General features: G+C 40.8%; 1 protein-coding gene across 4 annotated transcripts; it reads right to left on the bottom strand.

Moving 5' to 3' along the window:
* Nucleotides 1-3,907: 3,907 nt before the first annotated feature.
* Nucleotides 3,908-23,147, bottom strand: nme9 (NME/NM23 family member 9). Of its 4 annotated transcripts, none has more exons than XM_034185955.1 (15): nucleotides 23,013-23,147; nucleotides 22,881-22,938; nucleotides 18,049-18,152; nucleotides 17,898-17,969; nucleotides 17,134-17,250; nucleotides 14,893-14,977; nucleotides 14,712-14,794; nucleotides 14,513-14,605; nucleotides 12,890-13,044; nucleotides 12,384-12,580; nucleotides 12,067-12,211; nucleotides 11,886-11,993; nucleotides 4,893-5,044; nucleotides 4,652-4,796; nucleotides 3,908-4,157 (listed from the first exon to the last, which is right to left on the bottom strand). In XM_034185955.1, the coding sequence occupies exons 1-15, from the start codon at nucleotides 23,043-23,045 to the stop codon at nucleotides 3,938-3,940; spliced, it is 1,767 nt and encodes a 588-aa protein (XP_034041846.1). In that variant the 5' UTR covers nucleotides 23,046-23,147; the 3' UTR covers nucleotides 3,908-3,937. The 4 variants fall into 4 exon arrangements, with proteins under 4 accessions (XP_034041846.1, XP_034041847.1, XP_034041845.1 ...); XM_034185956.1 differs by having other exon boundaries at nucleotides 4,652-4,793; nucleotides 11,886-11,997; nucleotides 12,071-12,211; XM_034185954.1 differs by having other exon boundaries at nucleotides 11,886-11,997; nucleotides 12,071-12,211; nucleotides 23,013-23,146.
* Between the last annotated feature and the right edge of the window lie 799 nt (nucleotides 23,148-23,946).

Genomic DNA, 23,946 nt, shown 5'->3' with positions numbered 1-23,946 from the left:
AGTTAAAGAATCACCCATATAAGGTCCCACAGTTGACAGTGCATGTCAGAGCACAAACCAAGCATGAACTCAAAGGAACTGCCTTAGAATTGCCTTGGGGAAGGATACAGAAACATTTCTGCTGCTTTGAAGGTCTCAATGTATGGAAGCCTATTGCATTCACTGGATAAAAACAAAACAAAAAAAAAATTAGCTGATCTCGTAATTACGAGATCAGGCTATTTTTTATTTATTATTTTTTGTTTGTAATCGCTTCCATGCAATGGGCTTCTGTACTTCCAGTCCCTCAGTAAAGACAAGCGTGAGAATTCCTGAGTCATAATCAAAAATCAACCAGTTTGTAACCGCTGACACTGTACTGTGATCACACACCACTTCTATGCACATACAAAGTGTGGTTTTCCTCCTAAGTTGTTCCTGGATGAAAGAAACTCCTCCAGCGAGGTGGGGCACGGGGCACCCAGACTGGCATGCGTCCACCTTGGAGGGAGCCCCTCTTTGTCCCTCAGTGGTCGGTGGGGCTGTATGAATGAAAGCTGGAAGTATCATTTTGGTATAATGCCCCGTGTCCCTTCCTGGGCATTCATCCTGGAGCACATCAGGGGAAAAGCCACACTTGGTGTCTGATTAGTGTTATCAGCTAACCATGGCCCGCGTCTTTACTGACTGGAACTTTACTTCCAGGGACTGGAAGTACAGAAGCTATATATATATACACTCGTGTGTGTGTGTGTGTGTGTGTGTGTGTATATATATATATAAACAATTTAGACACATGATCTCATAATTACGAGATCAGGATCTCATAATTATGAGATCAGTGGTCTAATTTTTTTTTTTAATTTAGTGAATGCAATATGCTTCCATACCAATGAGCAAAGTGGCCTCCATAATCCGTAAATAGAAGAAGTTCGGATCTACCAGGACTCTTCCTAGCGCTGGCCGCCCATCTACACTGAGCGATTGGGTGAGAAGGGCCTGAGTGAGGGAGGTGACCAAGAAGCCAATGCTCACTCTGTCAGAGCTCCAGCATTCATCTGTGGAGAGAGGAGAACCTTCCACAAGGACAGACGGAAGCGACTCCTTGGTAAAAGACATGACAGGAGTTTGTCAAAAGGCACCTGAAGGACTCTCAGACCATGAGAAATAAAATTCTGTGGTCTAATAATACAAAAATTGAACTCTGGTGTGAATGCCAGACATCATGTTTGGAGGAGACCAGGCACCATCTCTAGTGAATCGTGGTGGCAGCATCATGCTGTGGGGATGTTTTTCAGCAGCAGGAACTGGGAGACTAGTCAGGATTAAGGGAAAGACAAATGCAGCAATGTACAGAGACATCCGGGATGAAAACTTGCTGCAGAGCGCTCTTGACCTCAGACTGGGGTGACAGTTCAACTTTGAGCAGGACAATGACCCTAAGCAACACAGCCAAGATATCAAAGGAGAGGCTTCAGGACAACTCTGTGAATGTCCTTGAGTGGTCCAGCCAGAGCTCAGACCTGAATCTGACTTAACATCTCTGGAGAGATCTGAAAATGGTTGTGCACCGACGCTCCCCATCCAACCTGATGGAGCTTGAGAGGTGTTGCAAAGACCACCAAGCATGTGGCATCAGGAGGACTTGAGGCTGTAATTGCTGCCAAATGTGAATCAAGAAAGAATTGAGCAAATGATGTGAATACTTATGTACATATGATGTCTTAGTTTTTTTTATTTTATTTTTAATCAATTTTCCAAAAATTCAAAACAAAACTTTTTCATGTTGTCATTATGGGGTGTTGTGAGTAGAGTTTTGAGGGGAAAAAAATAATTCACTCCATTTTGGTATAAGGCTGTAAAATGTGGAAAAAGTGAAGTGCTGTGAATGCACTGTACACATCTACAATGGTATCTTTGACTATGTGTGACTATGCCTATCAATCTATCACAAATATTTTGCTGATCAAAATATAATTCAGCTCACTTTTAATTTTGATCACCTCAGAGCTGACAAAACCTCAGGCACACCCTGTGATCTTTTTTTGACCCACTAAGGCGGGCATAGACACCAGGTTGGGAACCAGGGCTTTAGATCATTCTTCTAGGCTTATTTGTTGTTGAGAAATACAGAAAAAACCCCACAGTTTTCCTTGCCCTCTGAACAAACTACTCTAATCACTTCTCGGTATCTATGCTCATATATTCACAGCAAGTTTGAGGGAAATCAGTCCATTTTTAATTTATCTAGACAACAGGTACACATGCCATTGAAAACAACAACCTGCTGCTTTTCTGCTTTACTGATGTGCGGGGTAATAAATGATGAAACCAATTTAAGATTTTGGATGCTGCTTATCAAGAACAGTGCAGTTGTATAAACCTCCACAAACCAAAGGTATGAAATCTGATTTTAGTGTGGTTACTGTGAGATGCATGAATTATCAGGTTAAAATCATATCTCTGTACAATCTGAATACAAGGCACATTATGCTAGATAAATGGGCCATCTGCACCAACCTATCAGAGCAGCAACCACCAAAAGCTCCCTGAGGAATGTTTTTCGTTTTGATTAAAGGTTGTTTTTCGTTCATGTGAATAATAATCTACTAAGTAGATGTTTCTGTTGGTGCATGAGTGAGAGGGACACAGATTATCTCTGTCAACATCGGTTCCCCGAATTTCACACATTTTAATTTATTTGTGCCATTTGAAATACGAAATGTAAATCAGGCTTCTCAATATAAAAATTTCTGAAATTATCTTCCTTGAACTCAAAACTGAAAGCAAATCTCTACAACTTGATATAACTTAATTAAAAATATAAATAAATACAAACAGTATGGCATCTATGGTAAATCTGTGTGGAGTCGATAGTTCTCAAAAACTGAGTGACTGTGCAAGAAGGAGAAGAGTGAGGAAAGCCACCAAGACACTCGGCTTGCATCTCAGATGTACCTTCTGGCAAATTGTAACTGAACTTTCAGGTCTTCTTTTTAAGAAAATCCTCCTCTATACCGCTTCATCAGGAAACTGTGTAACTGGTGATATAAAATGCAAAATATGCATTGTGCACAATTTCTCCAATCACAGCCTCAGAAGCCTGTAACTTCTTCTGGGTTGTCTGGGTGGCTTTCCTCACTCTTCTCCTTCTTGCACAGTCACTCCGTTCTTGAGAACTGCCTACTCCACACAGATTTGTATTTCTTCAATGTATTTCTTAACTGATGTAAATAAAGTCCAAGACATATTCAGTGACTTGGAAATGTTCATGTATCCATCCCCTGACTGGTCTGAAGAAAACTGGCAATAAAACAGATTATTTACAGGTATTATGCCAAAGCATTCCATTACTTACATATTAATTTATGTCAAGTTGTAGAGATTTGCTTTCAGTTTGAGCATAAGGAAGATAATTTTAGAAATTTTTATACTGAGAAGCCTGATTTACTTTTTGTATTTGAAATGGCATAAATAAAATTAAAATGTGTGAAACGTCAAGAGTATGAATACTTTTGCAAGCCACTATACATGTGCCATAAAAGTTGTCTTATGTTGTGCCCGGCTAGCAGAGTGTACGTGTTGAGGACCTTATGTAAGGTGCATCTGAATGTTGTACTGTTTTAATGATAAGAAAACTGCACTCGATAGTGTTTTACTGGTTTGTCACACCGCTTTCTGCTACCACATGATAGCAACTCCCCCCCACACCTAACCACATGTCATTTTTAGACCAACTAGTCTCTGATTCCTAACACCCTGCATACCTTCATGTTGGTGTGGATTGTCAGAAATGTCTCCAGTTAGAGATCTTGACATTTTCTCACATCTACAGCACTGCTTTTATTGTTTGTTGAAAGAAATGAGTTAATTCAACCCCACCCAATGCCATATTAGAAATGAGCTGATCATATGTCATTACCTGTCAGGGTTGGTTTGGTCTCCTTCACCACTAAGCTCATGAGCTGATGTCACCGAAGATGAAGTGGATCTTCTCCTCTGCGTGCTGATGATTGGAGGGGCCATGAACTGAATTGTGGAGGATGTCTGTCGCAAAACGAGCTCTCAGTGAGTTTGGGGACGACGCCTTCGCTTGGTTTGGGTCTGCGGGCCCCATCATGGCCCTCCACTCCTCCACTGCATTCTCTTTGGTCAGTACCAGCATCATACAGGGTCCACTGAAGTGAATAATGATGGAGTGTGCACAAACTAAAGTTTAGAAGCTGTCGGAGGCTTGCAGCAATTCAGACTAATAGCACTGTTAATTATTAATTTACAAACAGCGTGACAGAGGACTTTTTAGTGCAAACCTGGAATGTCAGAACATGAACATGTTTGTAATAAAACCAAAATTCTTCCACATTCTGCACTATTCAGACTCTGCAGCGACATTTGAGACTAAATCCAGGTTGGTATTTCATAACTGACAGTGAAGGTAGTTTCTCGAGCTGTGCTCATCTCTGCATAGCAACGTGAAGGAGCTAAATGGAGCAGAAGATGGCTCTAAAATCTAGATTTGCTGAGCAATAAAGAATGAAATTAAGATCAACTGAACAGTCAGTTGCCCGAGGCTCGCCGGAATCTAAAATGCTGAGATTAATCTGAGAGCTGCTTGTTTTAAAATAAACTGCAGCAGGAATTAGGGCAGGTCTGCTGTGGATAATTTACTAACCAACACATGGAATCCACCAGCTGGCTGAAGAAAGGCTTGTCCCTGTGCTCTTTATAGAACTCCTCAGCCATCTCCCTGGACAGGATCGTCTCCTTCAGCTGTGTCACTGAGAACCCATTGCTCTGGATTTCTTCCAAAATCTCTGCTGTTAGGAGCAAATGTCAGGACAGTGATATCCAGTTTCTGTCTGCATTATACTTTGAAAACAAGTCAGTTTGTAGGTCAACCACCCAGAACACACCTCTGTGTTTGTCCATAGCATCAGGCTTGATGACTGCCAGCGTGTGCTGTTTTGGAAAGAAGAAGTTGATTTCTTGTTCTGCCTCTTCAGGGCTCGAGCTGCCATGCAGCTGGTTGATAACTTCATTTCCTGCAGCAAACTGAGCTCTGAAACTGAACATGAGGGAGATGAGAAAAGTTGCTGGAGTTACCAAAGAAAGTACCATCAATATTTTACAGAACCGTCATATCACCATGACTACACAGTAAATTTCTGTGTTAACACTAGGACAAGTGCATGTCATTCTATGCAAAATAGTGTTAAATTAACTGTTACTGTTGAATCAAGAGAGAATCTGTAGCAGGTATTCTGAAAAACAGGGTGACAGGAGTTACAATCTGATACACAAACCTTTGGCTGTCACTTCATCAGTCACATTGTCATGGTGGAGCGAAATGGACACCTGTACCACGTTTCATGGAGATAACAAAAAAAATATCAACATACCTACCACAGTGACATCAGAGTAAGGCACGTGCATGGTGCACATCTACAACCCCAATTCCAATGAAGTTGAGACGTTGTGTAAAATATAAATAAAAACACAATACAATGATTTGCAAATCCTCTTCAACCTACAGTATATTCAATTGAATACACCACAAAGACATTTAATGTTCAAACTAATAAACTTTTTTGTTTTTATGCAAATATTTGCTCATTTTGAAATGGATGCCTGCAACACATTTCAAAAAAGCTGGGACAGTGGTATGTTTACCACTGTGTTACATCACCTTTCCTTCTAACAACACTCAGTCAGCATTTGGGAACTGAGGACACTAATTATTGAAGCTTTGTAGGTGGAATTCTTTCCCATTCTTGCTTGATGTACGGCTTCAGTTGTTCAACAGTCCGGGGTCTCCGTTGTCATATTTTGTGCTTCATAATGCGCCACACATTTTCAATGGCCAACAGGTGTGGACTGCAGGCAGGCCAGTCTAGTACTCGCACTCTTTTACTATGAAGCCACGCTGTTGTAACACATGCAGAATGTGGCTTGGCATTGTCTTGCTGAAATAAACAGGGATGTCCATGAAAAAGACGTTGCTTGGATGGCAGCATGTGTTGCTCCAAAGCTTGGATGTACCTTTCAGCATTGATGGTGCCATCACAGATGTGTTAGTTGCCCATGCCATGGGCACTAACACACCCCCATACAATCACAGATGCTGGCTTTTCAACTTTGCGCTGGTGACAATCTGGATGGTCTTTTCCCTCTTTTGTCCAGAGGACACGACATCCATGAGTTCCAAAAACAATTTGAAATGTGGACTCATCAGACCACAGCACACTTTTCCACTTTGAGTCTATACATTTCAAATGAGCTCGGGCCCAGAGAAGACGTGGCGTTTCTGGATGTTGTTGATGTTTGGCTTTCACTTTGCATGGTAGAGTTTTAACTTGCACTTGTAGATGTAGCGACAAACTGTGTTAACTGACAATGGTTTTCTGAAGTGTTCCTGAGCCCACGCGGTAAGATCCTTTACACAATGATGTCGGTTTTTAATGCAGTCCCGCCTGAGGGATCAAAGGTCACGGGCATTCAATGTTGGTTTTCGGCCTTGCCGCTTACGTGTATAAAGTTCTCCAGATCCTCTGAAACTTCTGATTATATTATGGACTGTAAATGATAGAAAACCCAAAATTCCTTGCAACTGAACATTGAGAAACATTGTTCTTAAACTGTTGGACTGTTTTTTCATGCAGTTGTTTACAAAGTGGTGATCCCTGCCCCATCATTGCTTGTGAACAGCTGACCCTTTTGGGGATGCTCCTTTTATACCCAATCATGACACTCACCTGTTTCCAATTAACCTGTTCACCTATAGAATGCTCCAAACAGGTGTTCTTTGAGCATTCATCAAGTTTCCCAGTCTTTTGTTGCCCCTGTCCCAGCTTTTTTGAAATGTATTGCAGGCATCCATTTCAAAATGAGCAAATATTTGCACAAAAACAAAAATGTCTATCAGCTTTAACATTAAATATCTTGTCTTTGTGGTGTATTCAAGTGAATATAGGTTTAAGAGGATTTGAAAATCACTGTATTCTGTTTTTATTTACATTTCACACAACATCTCAACTTCACTGGAATTGGGGTTGTAGTTGCACCATGTGGTGCCACCTCACACTACTGATACTGTGCGTCATTCTTCATCCTGGTGGTTTTGAACTGGATGAGTGTTTTCCTGACACTAACCTGTGGATGCTTTGATGATGAAGAGACGCCCACGAAGACGCTGGGAGACCAGGAAGCTCGACACAAAAACAACTGATTGTTGTGGTTTGACCCTTGTGCCATTATGTTGTCATTGTGTCCTGTCTGTGTCTTTCTGTGAGTTGTCTTTGTGTTCTGTCCTCTGTCTGTGTCTGCCGTCCTTGTTGGTTGTCTGTGTTCTGTCCCATCTGTGTCTGTTGTCATTGTTGGTTGTCTTCGCATTCTGTCTCCTGTCTGTGTCTGTCATCCTTGTTCGTTGTTTGTGTTCCGTCCCCTGTCTGTGTCTGTCGTTCTTGTTGGTTGTCCGTGTTCTGTCTCATCTGTGTCTGTTGTCATTATTGGTTGTCTTCGTGTTCTGTTCCCTGTTTGTGTCTGTCATCCTTGTTGGTTGTCTGTGCTCTGTCCCCTGTCTGTATCTATCGTCCTTGTTGGTTGTCTTTGTGTTCCATCCCCTGTTTGTATCTGTCATCCTTGTTGGCTGTCTTTGTGTTCCATCCCCTGTCTGTATCTGTCATCCTTGTTGGTTGTCTTTGTGTTCCATCCCCTGTCTGTATCTGTCGTCCTTGTTGGTTGTCTTTGTGTTCCATCCCCTGTCTATATCTGTCATCCTTGTTGGTTGTCTTTGTGTTCTGTCCCCTGTCTGTATCTGTAATCCTTGTTTGCTGTCTTTATGTTCTGTCCCCTGTCTGTGTCTTTATGTTAATTGTCATTGTGTGTCCTCATCTGTTAGTCGTGTTGTTTTCCTGTGTTTTCACTCATTTGTATCTTTGAGTTCCATGTTGGTTTGCTGCCCTTTCTTCTTTGCTTTTAGTGATTCTCCTCTTACTTTGAGTCTTATTATGAGGTATGTTTAGTTTCTGGCTCTGTCCTGGAATGCACTCTGGACCCCATGAAGGTGGTGGGTGAGAGGAGGATGTTTAGCTAAACTCAATTATGGACAACCCCTCTCACCTCTTACATGAGACTGTGGGAGCCTTAAGCAGCTCCTTCAGTAATAGATTGCTGCACCCTCGGTGCAAAACAACACCTTCGCAGGTCATTTATTCCAACTGCAGTCAGACTGTATAATACCTCAAAATGTTTTTAGCACCATAACCGCCTGCTGATTTTGCACTATTAACTATCTTCCATCATCTTTTGTGCTTTATTACTTGCGCAACTGTGCAATTTATCCTGTGCAATAATTTTACCATGTCTATACATACTATACACCCACCAGCAGAATTGCAATATACTTTAGTCACCTTTCTTTAATTCAGATATTTTTCTTTTCTTTACTACTGTAGGGCTCTTGCTGCTGCAACAATTGATTTTCCCTGCTGTGGGATCAATCTTATCTACTCACCCCGGGATTCTTTTGAAGTTTGTGTCACTTTGTGTGTATGAGTTTCTGTGCGTCTTGTTTTCTGGTTTCCTATTCCTGTGCACTCTACACCTGTAGCTCTATTTAGTTCTGCACTATTTGCTGTTTTAGTTACTGGTTTATTCTTTGTCTCCTGCCATTGTAAGCTGTGTGTGATACAAACAACAATGATGTAGTTCCTGAAAGACGGAAGTTGATTTGAGGCACGTTACCTGTTGGAGTTGGAATAAGTAGTAAAACGTTGAAGAAAACAGTCAAAAACAACAGAGCATGGAGGAGAATAGAGCTGCAACAAACGATTATTTGGATCATCGATTAATCTGATGGGGTTTCGACACAATTAATCGATTAATTGGATTAGCGGGGAATTTTCTAAAAATATGCCAGGGAAACAATTGTTCTCTCCTTCCATCACTTTATTTAACAACAGAACATCAGTGATGCCGGTAACGCGTTACTTAGTAACGCGTTACTCTAATCTGACCACTTCTTTTAGTAACGAGTAATCTAACGCGTTAATCTTTCCAAATCAGTTATCAGATTAAAGTTACTTCTCCATGTCACTGTGCGTTACTATTATTTTTCATTGTGGGTCGATAGCAGCATTAAACTTGGTCCGTGGGCAGGAGGTCGAGGTTCGACTGAACTGCCCACTTTAAGTGAGCTGTGAGCTTTTCATCCGCGGTTTTTTGCAGCTGCTCGACTCGTCCTCACCTCTTAAAGCGCGGTGCTCAGCACACCTGCACTGAGCTTTACAAAGACATTTGTATACTTTTTTTCCTCCTTTATTTAGAATTCTGAGCTGAGCCTCTCTGTATCTGGTCGTTAAAAACAGCTGATCCTCCGCGACGCGTCAACAACTAACACTATTTTCCACTCAAATGCACCTAAACACTCTTTCTGAGGACCACATGATGTGAAAACGCAATAAAACTTTCTTACCTGTAAATCTGGTCATGTTTTCTGCATAAATAAATGTTATCCATTCTTTGTGCTCAAACGCCAAAGCAGGGGCGAATCCAGATGGAATGGGGGCGTGGGGCAAGGATGTGCCCCCCCCCCCCCCACAACACCCCTAGATTAAAGGTCCAGTTTTGAAGCCGTTTTTTACTACAACTACTAATATTGCTTAAAATAATAATAATTTCGACAAGTAAAATGTTTAGAGAGAATTTAAATGTTAGAAAAATGTTAGAATTTAATAGTTACATTTATAAACAATGTAGGTTCAAAATTGCAAGTTTTACTGTTACAGTGCTGTCAACAGTTAAATATGAGGTCAAGAAAGAGGTCTTTATTTTACTTTTTATAAAACAAGTATTTATTTTCATTGAAGTCAAGAAAGGGTGACTATAAAGTGAGTTTTGGCAAAACAGGTATCATTGTCATGTTGAGGTGGCAGAGGGTTGTTGTCGGCAGCTGGGAAAAGTAACTAAAAAAGTAACTAGTAATCTAACTTAGTTACTTTTACAATTGAGTAATCAGTAAAGTAACTAAGTTACTTTTTCAAGGAGTAATCAGTAATCAGTAATTGGATTACTTTTTCAAAGTAACTGTGGCAACACTGCAGAACATTATTTGAAAACTTAAAATACTTGAAAATCAACAAATCGTCAAATGTCCCTTGGCTGTTGAAATATAAAATGATAAAGAATAAAACAACAAAAGAAACAAAATAGAACAAAAAAACAGAAACAAAAAATAGAAAAAAAAGAACAAAAATAATTATTTAAAATGACATTGCTTTATCAAAGTGCTGAGTTGCCATAAAACAACACTGAAACATATAAATGTTATAAAATATATGGTGAAAAAAGAGGTATTTTTGTTGCTGCAAATGAGCAATTAGCATAACCAGTTAACCATATAACCTAAATCAAAAATTGTAGCCTGACTCATTATATGTGCAACATTCTCTGTATAACTTGTAAACTATGTGGTAATTTCACAATGACACATGTGACTCATGTCTCTTTCTCTAAAATTGTATTGTAGCATTATTAGTTATTATTATTACTATATTATTATTGCTATTATTAATAATATATAAATAAAAATAAATTAAAAAATATTATAATTTGCAATACATTTGACTCTTTTATGACAACAAACGCTGAGCCATTAATTATTATACAGAAAACAAATGCACAAACATGCTGAAATGCCAGGAGCTTAATGCTAACTTTAACACTGAAAATATATAGACCTGCTAATGCATTAGCATCGGCGTTAGCATAAAATACATCTATTAACTGTTTCAGAAGACCATAACAAGTCAGTTTAACATAAAAAAGGTAAATATTCCTCACAGACATATGCTTTTTAGGGTTTTAGTGGGGAAAAATTAAGATAAAGCGAAATAAAACAAATGAAACCAATGAAGCAGCAGCTCGAAGCACTCCATTGGTTCAAGATTCAAAGCAAAGCTCTGTTGATTATATGGAAGAAACAAAACATTTGCGGTAAAACAAAGTTATTTAGCAACTAATCGATGACTAAATTAGTTGACAACTATTTTAATAATCGATTTTAATCGATTAACTCAATTAGTTGTTTCAGCTCTAGAGGAGAATAATAAGACGTGGACAGACAAGGAATAAAGTGCCTGTTAGCTATCTTGGCTCCACATAAGAGTTTTGACAGAAGTAGGTACAGTTTGCTGCCATCCATGTTTTTCCTGGGGATAGCCTGTTACCATAGCAATCAATATGGATAAGACTGTGTCAATGTGGACACACTGATCAGATCTAGTCACTTGCTATACGTATATGATGTGGACAGTCAATCAGTGAGATCTAATTTGAATCAGATTTGCAATAAATCTGATTTGAAATGGCAGTGTAAACAAGGCCTATGTTCCGAGTCCACGACCCCCAGTTAAATTTTCTGTTGACACACGTTAACCATCCTACTACAATCAAGTCAGGACACCTTTGAAGTTAAACATTATCTCTAAAAGTTTATCCCACCATTCATTGGGTGAGAGGCAGGGTACACCCTGGACAGGCCACCACACAGAAAGGGCCAGATGGGAAGTGATCCCACAACCTTCTTGTTGTGAGGCAACAGACAGTGTTAACCACTAAGCCACTGTACTGCCCTTGTTCAAAATGAATTGTTCTTTAGTCAAATCCTGCCTGCAAAGTGAAAACATTTTTTTCCTCCTCTCTGATGACGCTTTTATTTAAGGGGGGGGGGGGGCTCATAAGTATAACAGCCTCTTAGAAGAGGTCTTAGTTCTTTTAAATAAGATCCCAGATGGATTAGCAGGAGGTGAGGGACATGAAAACTCTGCTACTTGATGGGTTATTACACCACAGCGAGCTCTCTGGACTTGTTTCAGACGGCGTGTCAAATGAGGCCGTTCGTCACTCACCACTCAGGATGCTCCTCTTTGGCTTTACTGACATCGGCAGGACCGAGGATGCTCTTCCAGTGATTGACAGCTCCTGTCCTGGCGAGAGCCAAGGCCAGCACTGGACCACTGCGAAAACAAAAGTGGAAATTAACCTCTGCTCTTGCAGATTTCCTTTTAGGTCATGTGACGCGTCACATACCTCATCATGTTTTGGAGCAGCGCAGGGAAGTAGTCCTCCTGCGCATGCTGGGCATAAAACTGCCTGACCTGCTCCTCTGTGAGTGTCACCTCTCTTTGGAGAGCCACCGTGAAGCCTGATGCATGGATCTGAGACAAGATCACTTCTGCAGAAATAGTTTTGACATTTTCAGCTCAGACTGTACGCAGCTGAAGTGTGAATAAAAGTTTTCACGTTACACCAAACCTATTCGCAAGAGCAGAGCCGCCATGTTAGCACAAACCTCCACACGTGCATGTGTGTGTGCGCATGTACTGTGTATTTGGCCCAGGACCCACCTCTGTTGTCTCTGGCACCGTCAGGGCGGATAAGAGCCAGTGTCCTCTCCACACCCTCTTCCTTTCCATCCTGCTCTGCGGCTGAGGCCGTTCTGAAGCTGGGGAAGAAGAAGGCGAGCTCCCTGCTGGCCCGGTCACTGTCCTCACTGCCATGCACTGCGTTGAAGAGTGTCTGTGTGCCGTATTGTGCCCGCAAGCTGCAGGAGGCCAAAGGAGGAGAAGGCAGAGGAGAGCAGATGGTTGCTCGGCTGGTGCTCAACCAGAGAGGCATAATGTTTGGGTGTGACTAACGGAGCAGCAGAAAAACTGCAACTTCATTTCATTTTCCGCTCTTTTAACAGACTCACACTGCTGCAACATAATACATCCAAACGGTATGAAAAACACCTTTGCTAAGAATAATTTCATTTGACCATATTAAACACTTTTTAATTACATTTGTAATAACTTCTCGAGTTATGTTTAGCTTGTGTTAACAGATTGCATGTATCATTTTTTCCAGTAACCTTTCAGGATTTTCTCTTCTCGCTTCCTCAATGTCTGCTGGGCCAATGAATTTACGCCAATCTAGCACCACATTGGCAGAGCCCTCAGTCTGAGAGAGCACCAAAATGTGGGATGGTCCACTGGTCATAAACTGCACCAGGTCCTCAAAGCAAGCCTACAAACCAACATCAAGTACACACAAACACACAAGAGACAGAAACGTGTTAGCAAAACCTGGAAAGACATTTTGTGTTTCAGATTTGATGAAGTTTTGGAGTGTAGTAATTTCCTGTTATGAGAACAATGCAGAGATTGAACAGCACAAAGGCAGACAAACGGGTGGGTGAGTTAGTCGGTCTCAATCAGCTTCTGCAGACAATAACTCAAAAACAGTAAATGCTTCCATCTTGTAAGTCACCAGAATAAATGGCCACATCATCAGGATGAATTGATTCATCTGTGGTGAACTTTGATGCACTAGATCAACTCCAAAATCAACTTTGCTTTGCCTGTATAATACTTTACATTCATTTCTAACACCTGATAGGTGCAAGACTTCCCAACAAGTTAAGGTAACAACTAGAGGGAAAAGTATGATGTCCACTAAGTGGGCATATATGGGACAAAATATAAAACAGGAAAGTAAAAGCATAATGAAAGAATGTATAGAATATGTGGCTGGCAATGATGCTGAAACTTTTCGTCTGCACTGCAAATTAATGATGGCAAACTCAAGACACTGCATTGAAATGTTTTGAAACACCCTTGTTTCAAATATTCTTCTGGAGTCCACTTGAAAAGGAAGACATCACCAAATCACTGAGCTATACTACAACAGAACAGGAAAGTAAATTAAAATGCATAGAACATGTGGCTCACCAAAACTTATCTGTATTACAAACTAATAATCGCTAACTGGAAACACTGTTTCAAAAAGTTTTGAAACCTTTGAAACACTCATGGTTTGAACATTGTTTGGGGTCCTCATAAAAAGGAAGGCATATTTGTTGTGGTGCCACATGGTGATCACTGACATCTACTGGACAGTTCAAGAACGTGCATCCATATGACATTAAGAATTTTATATTTAAATGCTACAGTCAACACAGAGTCTGTATAATGAGCAGTTCATCTATGAAATAAGTGATTTTATTATTTCTATTTTTTTGTTTCAAAATGTGAAAATATGGATCGTAGGTTTATAACTGCTTTCCTTTACTGACAAAAGAATACAGTAACCTTACATTTGAGTTTTGTTGTAATCAGAATGTTTGAACATTTCTAGTTTTGATTTCAGTGTGCCTAAAGCTTTTGTAGAGTGTTGTACATCTCAATAAAGCAGACTGGAGAATAAGACAGGAAAACACATGAAATAAATCTATTTTAAAAGCTATAAAAATGTGTGCATTTGTTAATTTCTATCTAATCACAGTTTGCTCACATTTTATATTTCTGGATCACTGATCATTTTCTCTCATAAGCAAAAACATTGCTGACAAAGCAGCTCTGTTGTGAACCGTGTGAGTGTGTGATGTTTTCGAAATTAATTGAATGAATAAATCCATTTTGTACGGGTGTTGATTCAGGATGGCAATTATCAGAGTTAACTTTAACAAACATTCTGTGCCATTATATCCACATACTTCTTGTGCTTTGTGCTGGTAGAAATCTTGTGCCTCTGCTTCGGTAAGCGTTCGTTCCTCGTGGGTCAGGATCTCAAACCCAGCATCTTGAATCTGAGCAGGGCAATAATGTTAGTGACTAGTGTCAGTGCCAACAGGAACTCTTGGTACTGTCTCACTTGTCAGAATGTGTGTGTGTGTGGTGATTTTCTCTCCATACCTTCATAATGATCTCGTCTGCCGTGCCGTGAGCAACAGCATCTGGCTTGATGATGGCAACTGTGTAGGATTTACTCGCAGGCACTACAAAACATCACAAGTGATGAAGATTACAAAGCAAAGTGTTCCTTAATATCATGATGAGACTTTATTTTAGTATGATGGAGATGATTCCACAGCACCTATTATACCCTCTTCTTGTAATGACTGCTGGAACTTCTCCTCTTCAACTTTCTCCTCATCATTGACCAGTCCATCATCTTTAACCTGTACATACAGAAACAGTGAATAAAACTCTGAATATCATGAATAAGACAGGCCTTGATTTAAAACTTTTTGAGTTTGGGGTCCATGGGTACACAGGACGTTGTGTGTGTGTGTGTGTGTGTGTGTGTGTGTGTGTGTGTGTGTGTGTGTGTGTGTGTGTGATGAGATAAAAAATAATCTTGCGAATAAACATGTTAATGCGAAAAAAAATGTTACATTCAAATACAATAATTTATGGAATTTGCGGCTGCATGGTGGCTTAATGGTAGCACTGTTGCCTCACAGCAAGAGGCAATGTTCTCCTCGTGTTTCTGTGGGTTTCCTGCGAGTGCTCCAGTTTCCTCCCACATCCAAAGACATGCGGGTTAGGTGGACTGGAATCTTTAAATTGTCCGCAGGTGTGCGAGTGGGTGTGAATGTGTTTGTTTGTCTGTTTGTGGCCCTGTGACAGACTGGCGTCCTGTCCTGGGTGTACCGCGCTCGCGCTCTATGACTGCTGGGATTGGCTCCAGCCCCTGCGACCCTTAATTGGACTAAGCGCTTGAAGATGAGTATTTGTGGAATTTGTATTTTTGGCAAAGACGTCTTTCAGCGCCCTCAAGTGGAAAGGGCCTTTGTGATTTTCTGTGCTGAGTACAAACTACATTTTAGCACAGCCATGGGTCATTATTGTCATTGATCGACTTAAGTCACCTTTTTTTTTTACATGAATTACACAAATTTAATGAAAACTGGTATAAAGAAGTAACAAGTCCCATCCTGTCTATGGCTGATGCTGAGACTTTGATTCATGCATTTGTCTCTTCTAGATTGGACTATTGTAATGCTCTATTTTCTGGCTTACCACAGTCCAGGATTAGGGGTCTTCAACTGGTTCAAAATGCTGCTGCCAGACTTTTGACACAAAGCAGAAAGTTTGACCACATTACGCCCATTTTGGTGTCCCTGCACTGGCTTCCAGTTGCTGCAAGATCGGATTTTAAAGTACTGTTATTAGTTCATAAAATTGTTCATGGACTTGCACCTCCCTATCTGGCTGACCTGGTAAGCCCCTATGTACCAGCTCGGGCCCTGCGTTCTCAGGGTGCAGGACTTCTATGTGTTCCCAGGGTGAATAAAAAGTCTGCCGGTCACAGAGCTTTCTCCCACCATGCCCCAGCTCTGTGGAACGATCTCCCGGCACACATTCGGCAGTTAGATACTGTGGAGACGTTTAAGTCACGTTTAAAGACTCATTTGTTTTCCGTGTTTTATCATTAGTGTTATGATGTGTTTTTATTCTTGTATTCTTTTATGGTCATCTTTTTATTGTGTTTTAAATTTTTAATTCAGTTTTTTTTTTTGTTGTTTTATGTTGTGTGAAGCGCCTTGAGACGATTTCATCGTGAATTGGCGCTATACAAATTAATAAATTAGAATTTATTTTGAATTTTAACAAAAAGCTGCTGTATAATGAAAGAAAAATGTTACCACTGTCATGATTAAAATACATAATTTCTTTTCAAGCATTTCCTGCAATTTCTAAATCACGAATTTGTTTAATGTGAAGTGAAACAACAGACAAGAAAACCAACATCAAATTCCAATTAATTTCATCCTCACTCAGGGTGCATGAGCACAATTTTTTTCTTTAAAGTTTAACTCCACACACCCTGATAAAGCATGTCCACACAAAAATGAACCCCGGGGTACCAATTAGTGACCCCGATTCAGACACAGCAGCACAACAAGCTGCTGTCTGACAAACACTGCACAAATCAAATAAGAATCATAAAGTTTGCCTTGTTTTTTTTAATGACACTTTAGATTTAGCAGTGCAGATGTCTGGTGTGAACAGGATTTACTGAGAAGTAGTACATTTAACAACACAAATGAATCATGTGAATGGAGAGCATTTTATGAACAAATGTCTACAGAAGATAGTTCTCCTTTTGCTTTGTATGGCTGGTTGCTTGAAAAAGAAATAAGAAACAAAAATAAAACCTGAGTGCTCCAAGACAAAAAAATTCAAGTTGCTGACTTGAGATCAGAATGTGCTTCCCAGCCTTCAAATGAAAGTGAATTTGGTGACTCTTGTCGTCAATTCAAGCACTGTAAGACTCCTGTCCATCGATGCAAGTATGAGTGGAAAATTTATTTGGATGTGCACTGCTCACCACTTTGCGTTTGCCACCTTTTTCTAGGACAAACTTCTCCTTCTTCAGTTCATCCACAATCATCCTCTGTAAGAGAGGAGCGTTGGCACCTCGCAGCACAGCCACCAGCTCTCCACCCTGTCCAATTAAAATACACAGTATGGTGCTAGAACCCATGGATCATAATACACAAACACTCACTGGACACTTTATTGTCACGTGTTCAACTGGACCTTCAAGCAATTATCTAATCAGCCAATTACGTGGCAGAAACAGTGCGTTTATGAAAGTAGACACGGTGAAGAGGATTTAGTAAAGTTCAAACCAAGCATCAGAATGAGGAAAAAAGGTTCTGAATGTTGGTGTTGGTGCCAGAAGGACTGGTTTCAGGATTTCACAACCTGCTAATCTACTGGGATTATCGCACACAACCATCTGATGGGTCTCCAGAGAATTTCTTAAAAAAGAAAAAACAGCCAGTACGTGATGATTGTCTGGAGGAAATTCCTTGTAGAAAGGAGAGGTCCAAGAAGGCTTCCTCCCACATCCAAAGACATGCAGGTTAGGTGAACTGGAAACTTTAAAATTGTCCAGGTCTCCCTTGTAAAACAGGCCTCAGTGGGACTAACCTGGTTAAATAAAGGTTAAAAGAAAAAACAACAACAACAAACAAACATATTCACTGCAATTTTTACAGAAAAATTCTGGCAACCACAGCTGCCAGAATTTTTCTGTAAAAACAACAGATTTTTTTTTTTTTTTTGCATTGTGTTTCCAACACTCACCCCATAGAACAGGAAGGTGGGCTCACATTTGCCTCTATATTTCTCCAGTGCATCAATGTTGTCAGCCTCAGCCTGCAGCACATGCACATAGGATTTAGTGATGTGTTTGCAAAATTTACATTCTCTAAACTTAAAGTGATTTATATCTTACTGTTGCAAAATGCAGAAGGTTATCACCCAGTTCGTTCTTTATTTTTTGTAGTAGTCTGACAACCGCCCGACAGGGGCCACACCACCGCTGGTACACATCGATAACTAGGAGGAGAGAGTACGTGAGTAAAAAGAGCCAGCAGTGGCACATGTATAGAAATACAGCAGGGTGATTTTTGATCCCACGATGTCCTTTGACCTACAGTGAACATCAGAGAAATCACAAGGACTACATTCTTCCACCTTCAAAACACAGTGAAGATTTGTCCCATCCCGTCTATGGCTGATACAGAGAGTCTGATCCAAGCATTTGTCTCTTCTAGATTGGACTACTGCAATGTTCTATTCTCTGGTTTATTGCAGTGAAGTACTGTAAATACTTTCCAGATGCACTGTAGATAGGTTCCTCCTCCATGACAACTATAACGTCTTAAAGTAAATATTTAGTTTAACACATTTTAATTTGTAAAATTCTGCATGATTGTGGGTGTGGATGCTTTGAGTGACAGCGGCTCTGTCCAGTGACTTCTCCTCTCGTAGTCTCTCACTGAAATAGATCCACTCGCTTTTGTGTCTGTTTGGAGTATTTTATCACAAACACCTGGATTAATATGGCTTGTTGTACGGTGAATGTCCTAACAGATCATCCAAGACGTCCCTGTTGAAATATTCATGCCAAGTGAAACTCTTGTCTTATTCAATATTGTATGCTAACAGTGTTAGCACTTTTAGCAGCTGTCGGTAGGTCCATTTAATGCACGATTACTGAGGAAATACGCTGCAGATAACTTGTACTGTCCACACCAAAGCAAACTGTTATGAGAACCACCTCACACTCCCTAAAATATGAATTAATAAACAATAAAATCATGGTTAGCTGTTAGCTAGCGGTTCAGATTCAGAGAGAGGGGTGTGTTCATGCTTTATTCATCACACACAGAGTCACGCATGCTCCACCTCTTTACGCATTAATAAGTTCACCGTGAATCACTGCAGGTGGGACTCAACATGGCAATGACCAGAAACGTTCGTCTTTCTGGCTGTTCTGGGTCTCTATAGAAAATCAATGGGTGACATCACGCAGGCTTTGTTCACTATATATACAGTCTGTGGATAAAACAGACTCCGTAGAGACATTCAATTACAGACTAAAATTACATCTATTCTCCCTCTTGTATGGATAGCATACTGGCATAGTATGGAACTGTGCTTCCTATCCCTTTAATTCTGTTGTGTGGGCCGCTGAAGAGGAGGTACTGCTGGCCCACCACCACCAGAGGGCGCCCTGCCTGGAGTGCGGGCTCCAGGCACCAGAGGGCGTTGCCACCTGAGATGAGCAGCCAGGGTGACAGCTGTCACCCATTATTGGACACAGCTGTTTCTACTCAGCACCAAGGTATATCAGGAGGACGGCGTCTCCACCTCAGTGCCGAGATATCGCCTAAGACTGAGGTAGTATCTCTGCATTCTTATTCTGATTAACCAGCTAATCATTTGTTAAACCTTTTCAGGATTGTTGACTGCTAGAAGCTATATTGCTTGGAGAAGTACTCACCTTCCTGTTGTGCATTGACAAGAGGTGGAGGCGGCTTCTCCCCTCTCCGTTACTGGGTGCTGTCGCATCACACCTGTGTGTTGTTGCTCTCTCCTGCCAGCAGTACCGGATCCGACGAGCGGAGGCAGTGGCCACCTGGGAATTCGGGACTTGGCGGTTCCAGTATTTCCAGGGTTCGGTGGCAGAGGAGATCGGGGTGGTTCCGGTTCGACTGAGACGGGTGTCTCCTACCTTCGAGCCTGCCCACACGACACCAGCAAATTCGACCCCAAATTGTGATTGTTGTACTTATTGTGCTTGTTTCACAATAGTAAACCTTGTTATTTATCTTCCTCCATTGTCCGTTCATTGCGCCCCCTGTTGTGGGTCCGTGTTCCTACACTTTCACAACAAATTCATCTGATTAGAAACAGAACAGATCTCAGCCCCCTTCATCTAAATTCTGGGTCTGTTAGTGAAGCTCAGGGCTAGTGGCCCTCTGTGCTTCCCTGTCGATTTACTGTTAGTGAACTCATACCTTAGGTGCAGTTATTTCAAGCTGACTGATTCTGCTCTTTTTCTCTCTGTCCAAGGCACTGAAGAGACCGCGTGAGGTTGATGACTGCACACCACAAGTTGCTGGACTCACCACAAGATGCCCTGGCTGAAGCTGACGCAACGCCCATGGATCACCTTGCTGAGGGTGACCTTTCTGAGCCACTGCAGTCTGCTTTTGAGATGCAATCTTCCACAAAGACAGCTTTTATGAGAGTGAAACTAACGAGGCAATGGATGGACACTGACCCTGCATCCCAGGGTGCCTGACTTATCTCACAACGTCCTGCCTGTGGCGCCAACGACTGCGTGCACACCTCAATAATGCACTTTGTTTTTGACGATATTCTAGTTTTTCAGTTTCCTGTTTCTTCAGCTTGGTAGAACTTTGTAAAACCCTTGTAACTGTTAGAATGGCCTAAGCAGTGGATCACCCACCCTCTCTGATGATGTTGAGGAAGAAACCTCAAGCAGACCAGACTCAGAGGGAGTTTTTCTTTACCACTGTCGCCTGTCTGCTAGCTCAAGGAGGTTGGTAAGGTTAGACCTTACTCGTGTGAAGCACCTTGAGGCAGCTTTGTTATGATTTGGCACTGTATAACTAAAATAATTGGAATTGAAATACAATTTGGTCCATATATTTTGACAAAACTTCGCATTCTTTCAGCTATGCCTAACATATTAAGAGATGAAAGCAAATATTGAATATGAGGCTGTAACGTAGAGTGCCAAACTAAAATCATCACCTTCCTAAAATAATGGCCTAAGTCTATGACTTAGGCCAAGTGTATGAAATAAAGTGTAATACCCAAATGAAATCTGCATTGCAGAAATGACAAGTTTTTGTTTGTTGACCCCTGCAGCAGGCTGGCTTCCTGTCCTGGGTGTACCCCGCCTTACGCCCTATGACTGCTGGGATAGGCTCCAGCCCCCAACAACCCGATCTTGAATAACTGGTTGAATCAATCAATCAATCAACTTTTTTCTTATATAGCGCCAAATCACAACAAACAGTTGCCCCAAGGCGCTCCATATTGTAAGGCAAGGCCATACAATAATTATGAAAAACCCCAACGGTCAAAACGACCCCCTATGAGCAAGCACTTGGCAACAGTGGGAAGGAAAAACTCCCTTTTAACAGGAAGAAACCTCCAGCAGAACCAGGCTCAGGGAGGGGCAGTCTTCTGCTGAGACTGGTTGGGGCTGAGGGAAAAAACCAGGAAAAAGACATGCCGTGAAGGGGGGCAGAGATCGATCACTAATGATTAAATGCAGAGTGATGCATACGGAGCAAAAAGAGAAAGAAACAGTGCATCATGGGAACCCCCCACAATCTACGTCTAAAGCAGCATAACCAAGGGATGGTCCAGGGTCACCCGATCCAGCCCTAACTATAAGCCTTAGCGAAAAGGAAAGTTTTAAGCCTAATCTTAAAAGTAGAGAGGGTATCTGTCTCCCTGATCTGAATTGGGAGCTGGTTCCACAGGAGAGGAGCCTGAAAGCTGAAGGCTCTGCCTCCCATTCTACTCTTACAAACCCTAGGAACTACAAGTAAGCCCGCAGTCTGAGAGCGAAGCGCTCTATTCGGGTAATATGGTACTACGAGGTCCCTAAGATAAGATGGGACCTGATTATTCAAAACCTTATAAGTAAGAAGAAGAATTTTAAATTCTATTCTAGAATTAACAGGAAGCCAATGAAGAGATGCTCTCTCCTGCCAGTCCCCGTCAGTACTCTAGCTGCAGCATTCTGAACCAACTGAAGGCTTTTTAGGGAACTTTTAGGACAACCTGATAATAATGAATTACAATAGTCCAGCCTAGAGGAAATAAATGCATGAATTAGTTTTTCAGCATCACTCTGAGACAAGACCTTTCTGATTTTAGAGATATTGCGTAAATGCAAAAAGGCAGTCCTACATATTTGTTTAATATGCGCCTTGAATGACATATCCTGATCAAAAATGACTCCAAGATTTCTCACAGTATTACTAGAGATCAGGGAAATGCCATCCAGAGTAACAATCTGGTTAGACACCATGCTTCTAAGATTTGTGGGGCCAAGTACAATAACTTCAGTTTTATCTGAGTTTAAAAGCAGGAAATTAGAGGTCATCCATGTCTTTATGTCTGTAAGACAATCCTGCAGTTTAGCTAATTGGTGTGTATCCTCTGGCTTCATGGATAGATAAAGCTGGGTATCATCTGCGTAACAATGAAAATTTAAGCAATACCGTCTAATAATACTGCCTAAGGGAAGCATGTATAAAGTGAATAAAATTGGTCCTAGCACAGAACCTTGTGGAACTCCATAATTAACTTTAGTCTGTGAAGAAGATTCCCCATTTACATGAACAAACTGTAATCTATTAGACAAATATGATTCAAACCACCGCAGCGCAGTGCCTTGAAGATGAGTGTGTGTTTGTTGACCCCACTTTAACAACCCAAAAGTAACGACAATTGGTTGCTGAGTTGTTTCATGCCCATGTTTGTGTTATGCCCTGATCATGTCAGTGACAAGTTAAATAAAAGGTTTAGAGTTGGTTTTAAGTGTATATATATATATATATACATATATATATATATATATATATATATATATTATTTATTTTTTTACTGGTACAGTTAAATTCTGCGTTTTCCTCACTGACCACACGAGGGCGACATAGTACAATAAACGCAGTCACACTGACAGAGTTTAACTGTGATGCAGACAGATGACAGAAAATAAACACAACTTACCCGTTAAACCCTTGATGGCCAACATCTCCTCCCATTGCTCCTGGTTAGTGACAGATGTCTGGACAAGAACAGCTACATTAGTATTATTACTTTGCAAAGCGAAATGTTAATGGAAGAAACTTTCTGTCCAACCTGTAAATTTGCTTCTTTCTTTTTGCCTGCCATTCGATTGGTGATTTCCTCCAATAAAAGCACTAATACTAACAATTATGAAAACCAACCAAATGTTGATTTCCGTGGTGAGATGGTACGTTTTAAAAATCCTGGGTCTTTGGTTGTTACTTGTTTGCTAAGCAACGGTGCGCCCCCTTCCTGATGTTACAAAGAAATCTGTGACCCGTCAGATTTTGTTCCTATTACTACCTCGTTGATAGATTTAATGGGTGGGGTTTCAATCCACAGACCTTGACAACTTTTTTTTTTTTTTGCTTTTGCTGTCAGTAATAAAATGACATATTTTTATATAATTTGAAATAAAGGTTTGTTTTTAATAATGCCAATCATAATTTTTTTGGTTTGCAAGTGACGCGGTCTCCCCCTGTTGGCCATTGACGGTATGATCTCTATAGTTCGTGTGACCTCGACGTGGGACATCCGGGTCAGTGGTCATGTGACCTGCATAACAACCAAGTGCACTGTGTGTGTTGTAAGAGTTTGAGTGAAACTGTAGCTGTAAATATGCCAAGAAGCTGTTGTGTAGTTGGCTGTACAGAAAGTTCAATTATAAAAAATTTGAGGGCCTAAAGTTCTATGTGATACAGTTATTTGGTAAAAGAAGAGAGGAATGAAGTGAAAGCTGATGGAGGGTATGACAACCCAAATTTAACTATACATGTGTGTGGTTGTCATTTTGTCACTGCTTTGTTAATAAGTGAACAAAGATTTGATTTGTTGTAGTTTTTTAGTTGGACTAATTGGTGCTGTTTTGGAGATATTTTCCATTGTACACAAACATTTGCATTTGGGTCGAGTACTGAGCTGTTAAATATTCAACTGGACTTGAATTAAATATAGTTATTAATTGTAAATTGTGATTTTTTTTTATTGTCATTACATGGACTTGTGC

Source organism: Thalassophryne amazonica, chromosome 14 (genome assembly GCF_902500255.1).
Source record: "Thalassophryne amazonica chromosome 14, fThaAma1.1, whole genome shotgun sequence".
Lineage (NCBI taxonomy): Eukaryota > Metazoa > Chordata > Actinopteri > Batrachoidiformes > Batrachoididae > Thalassophryne > Thalassophryne amazonica.
The sequence above is the reverse complement of the archived record's forward strand: the minus strand, read 5'-3'. Positions and strand labels throughout refer to the sequence as shown.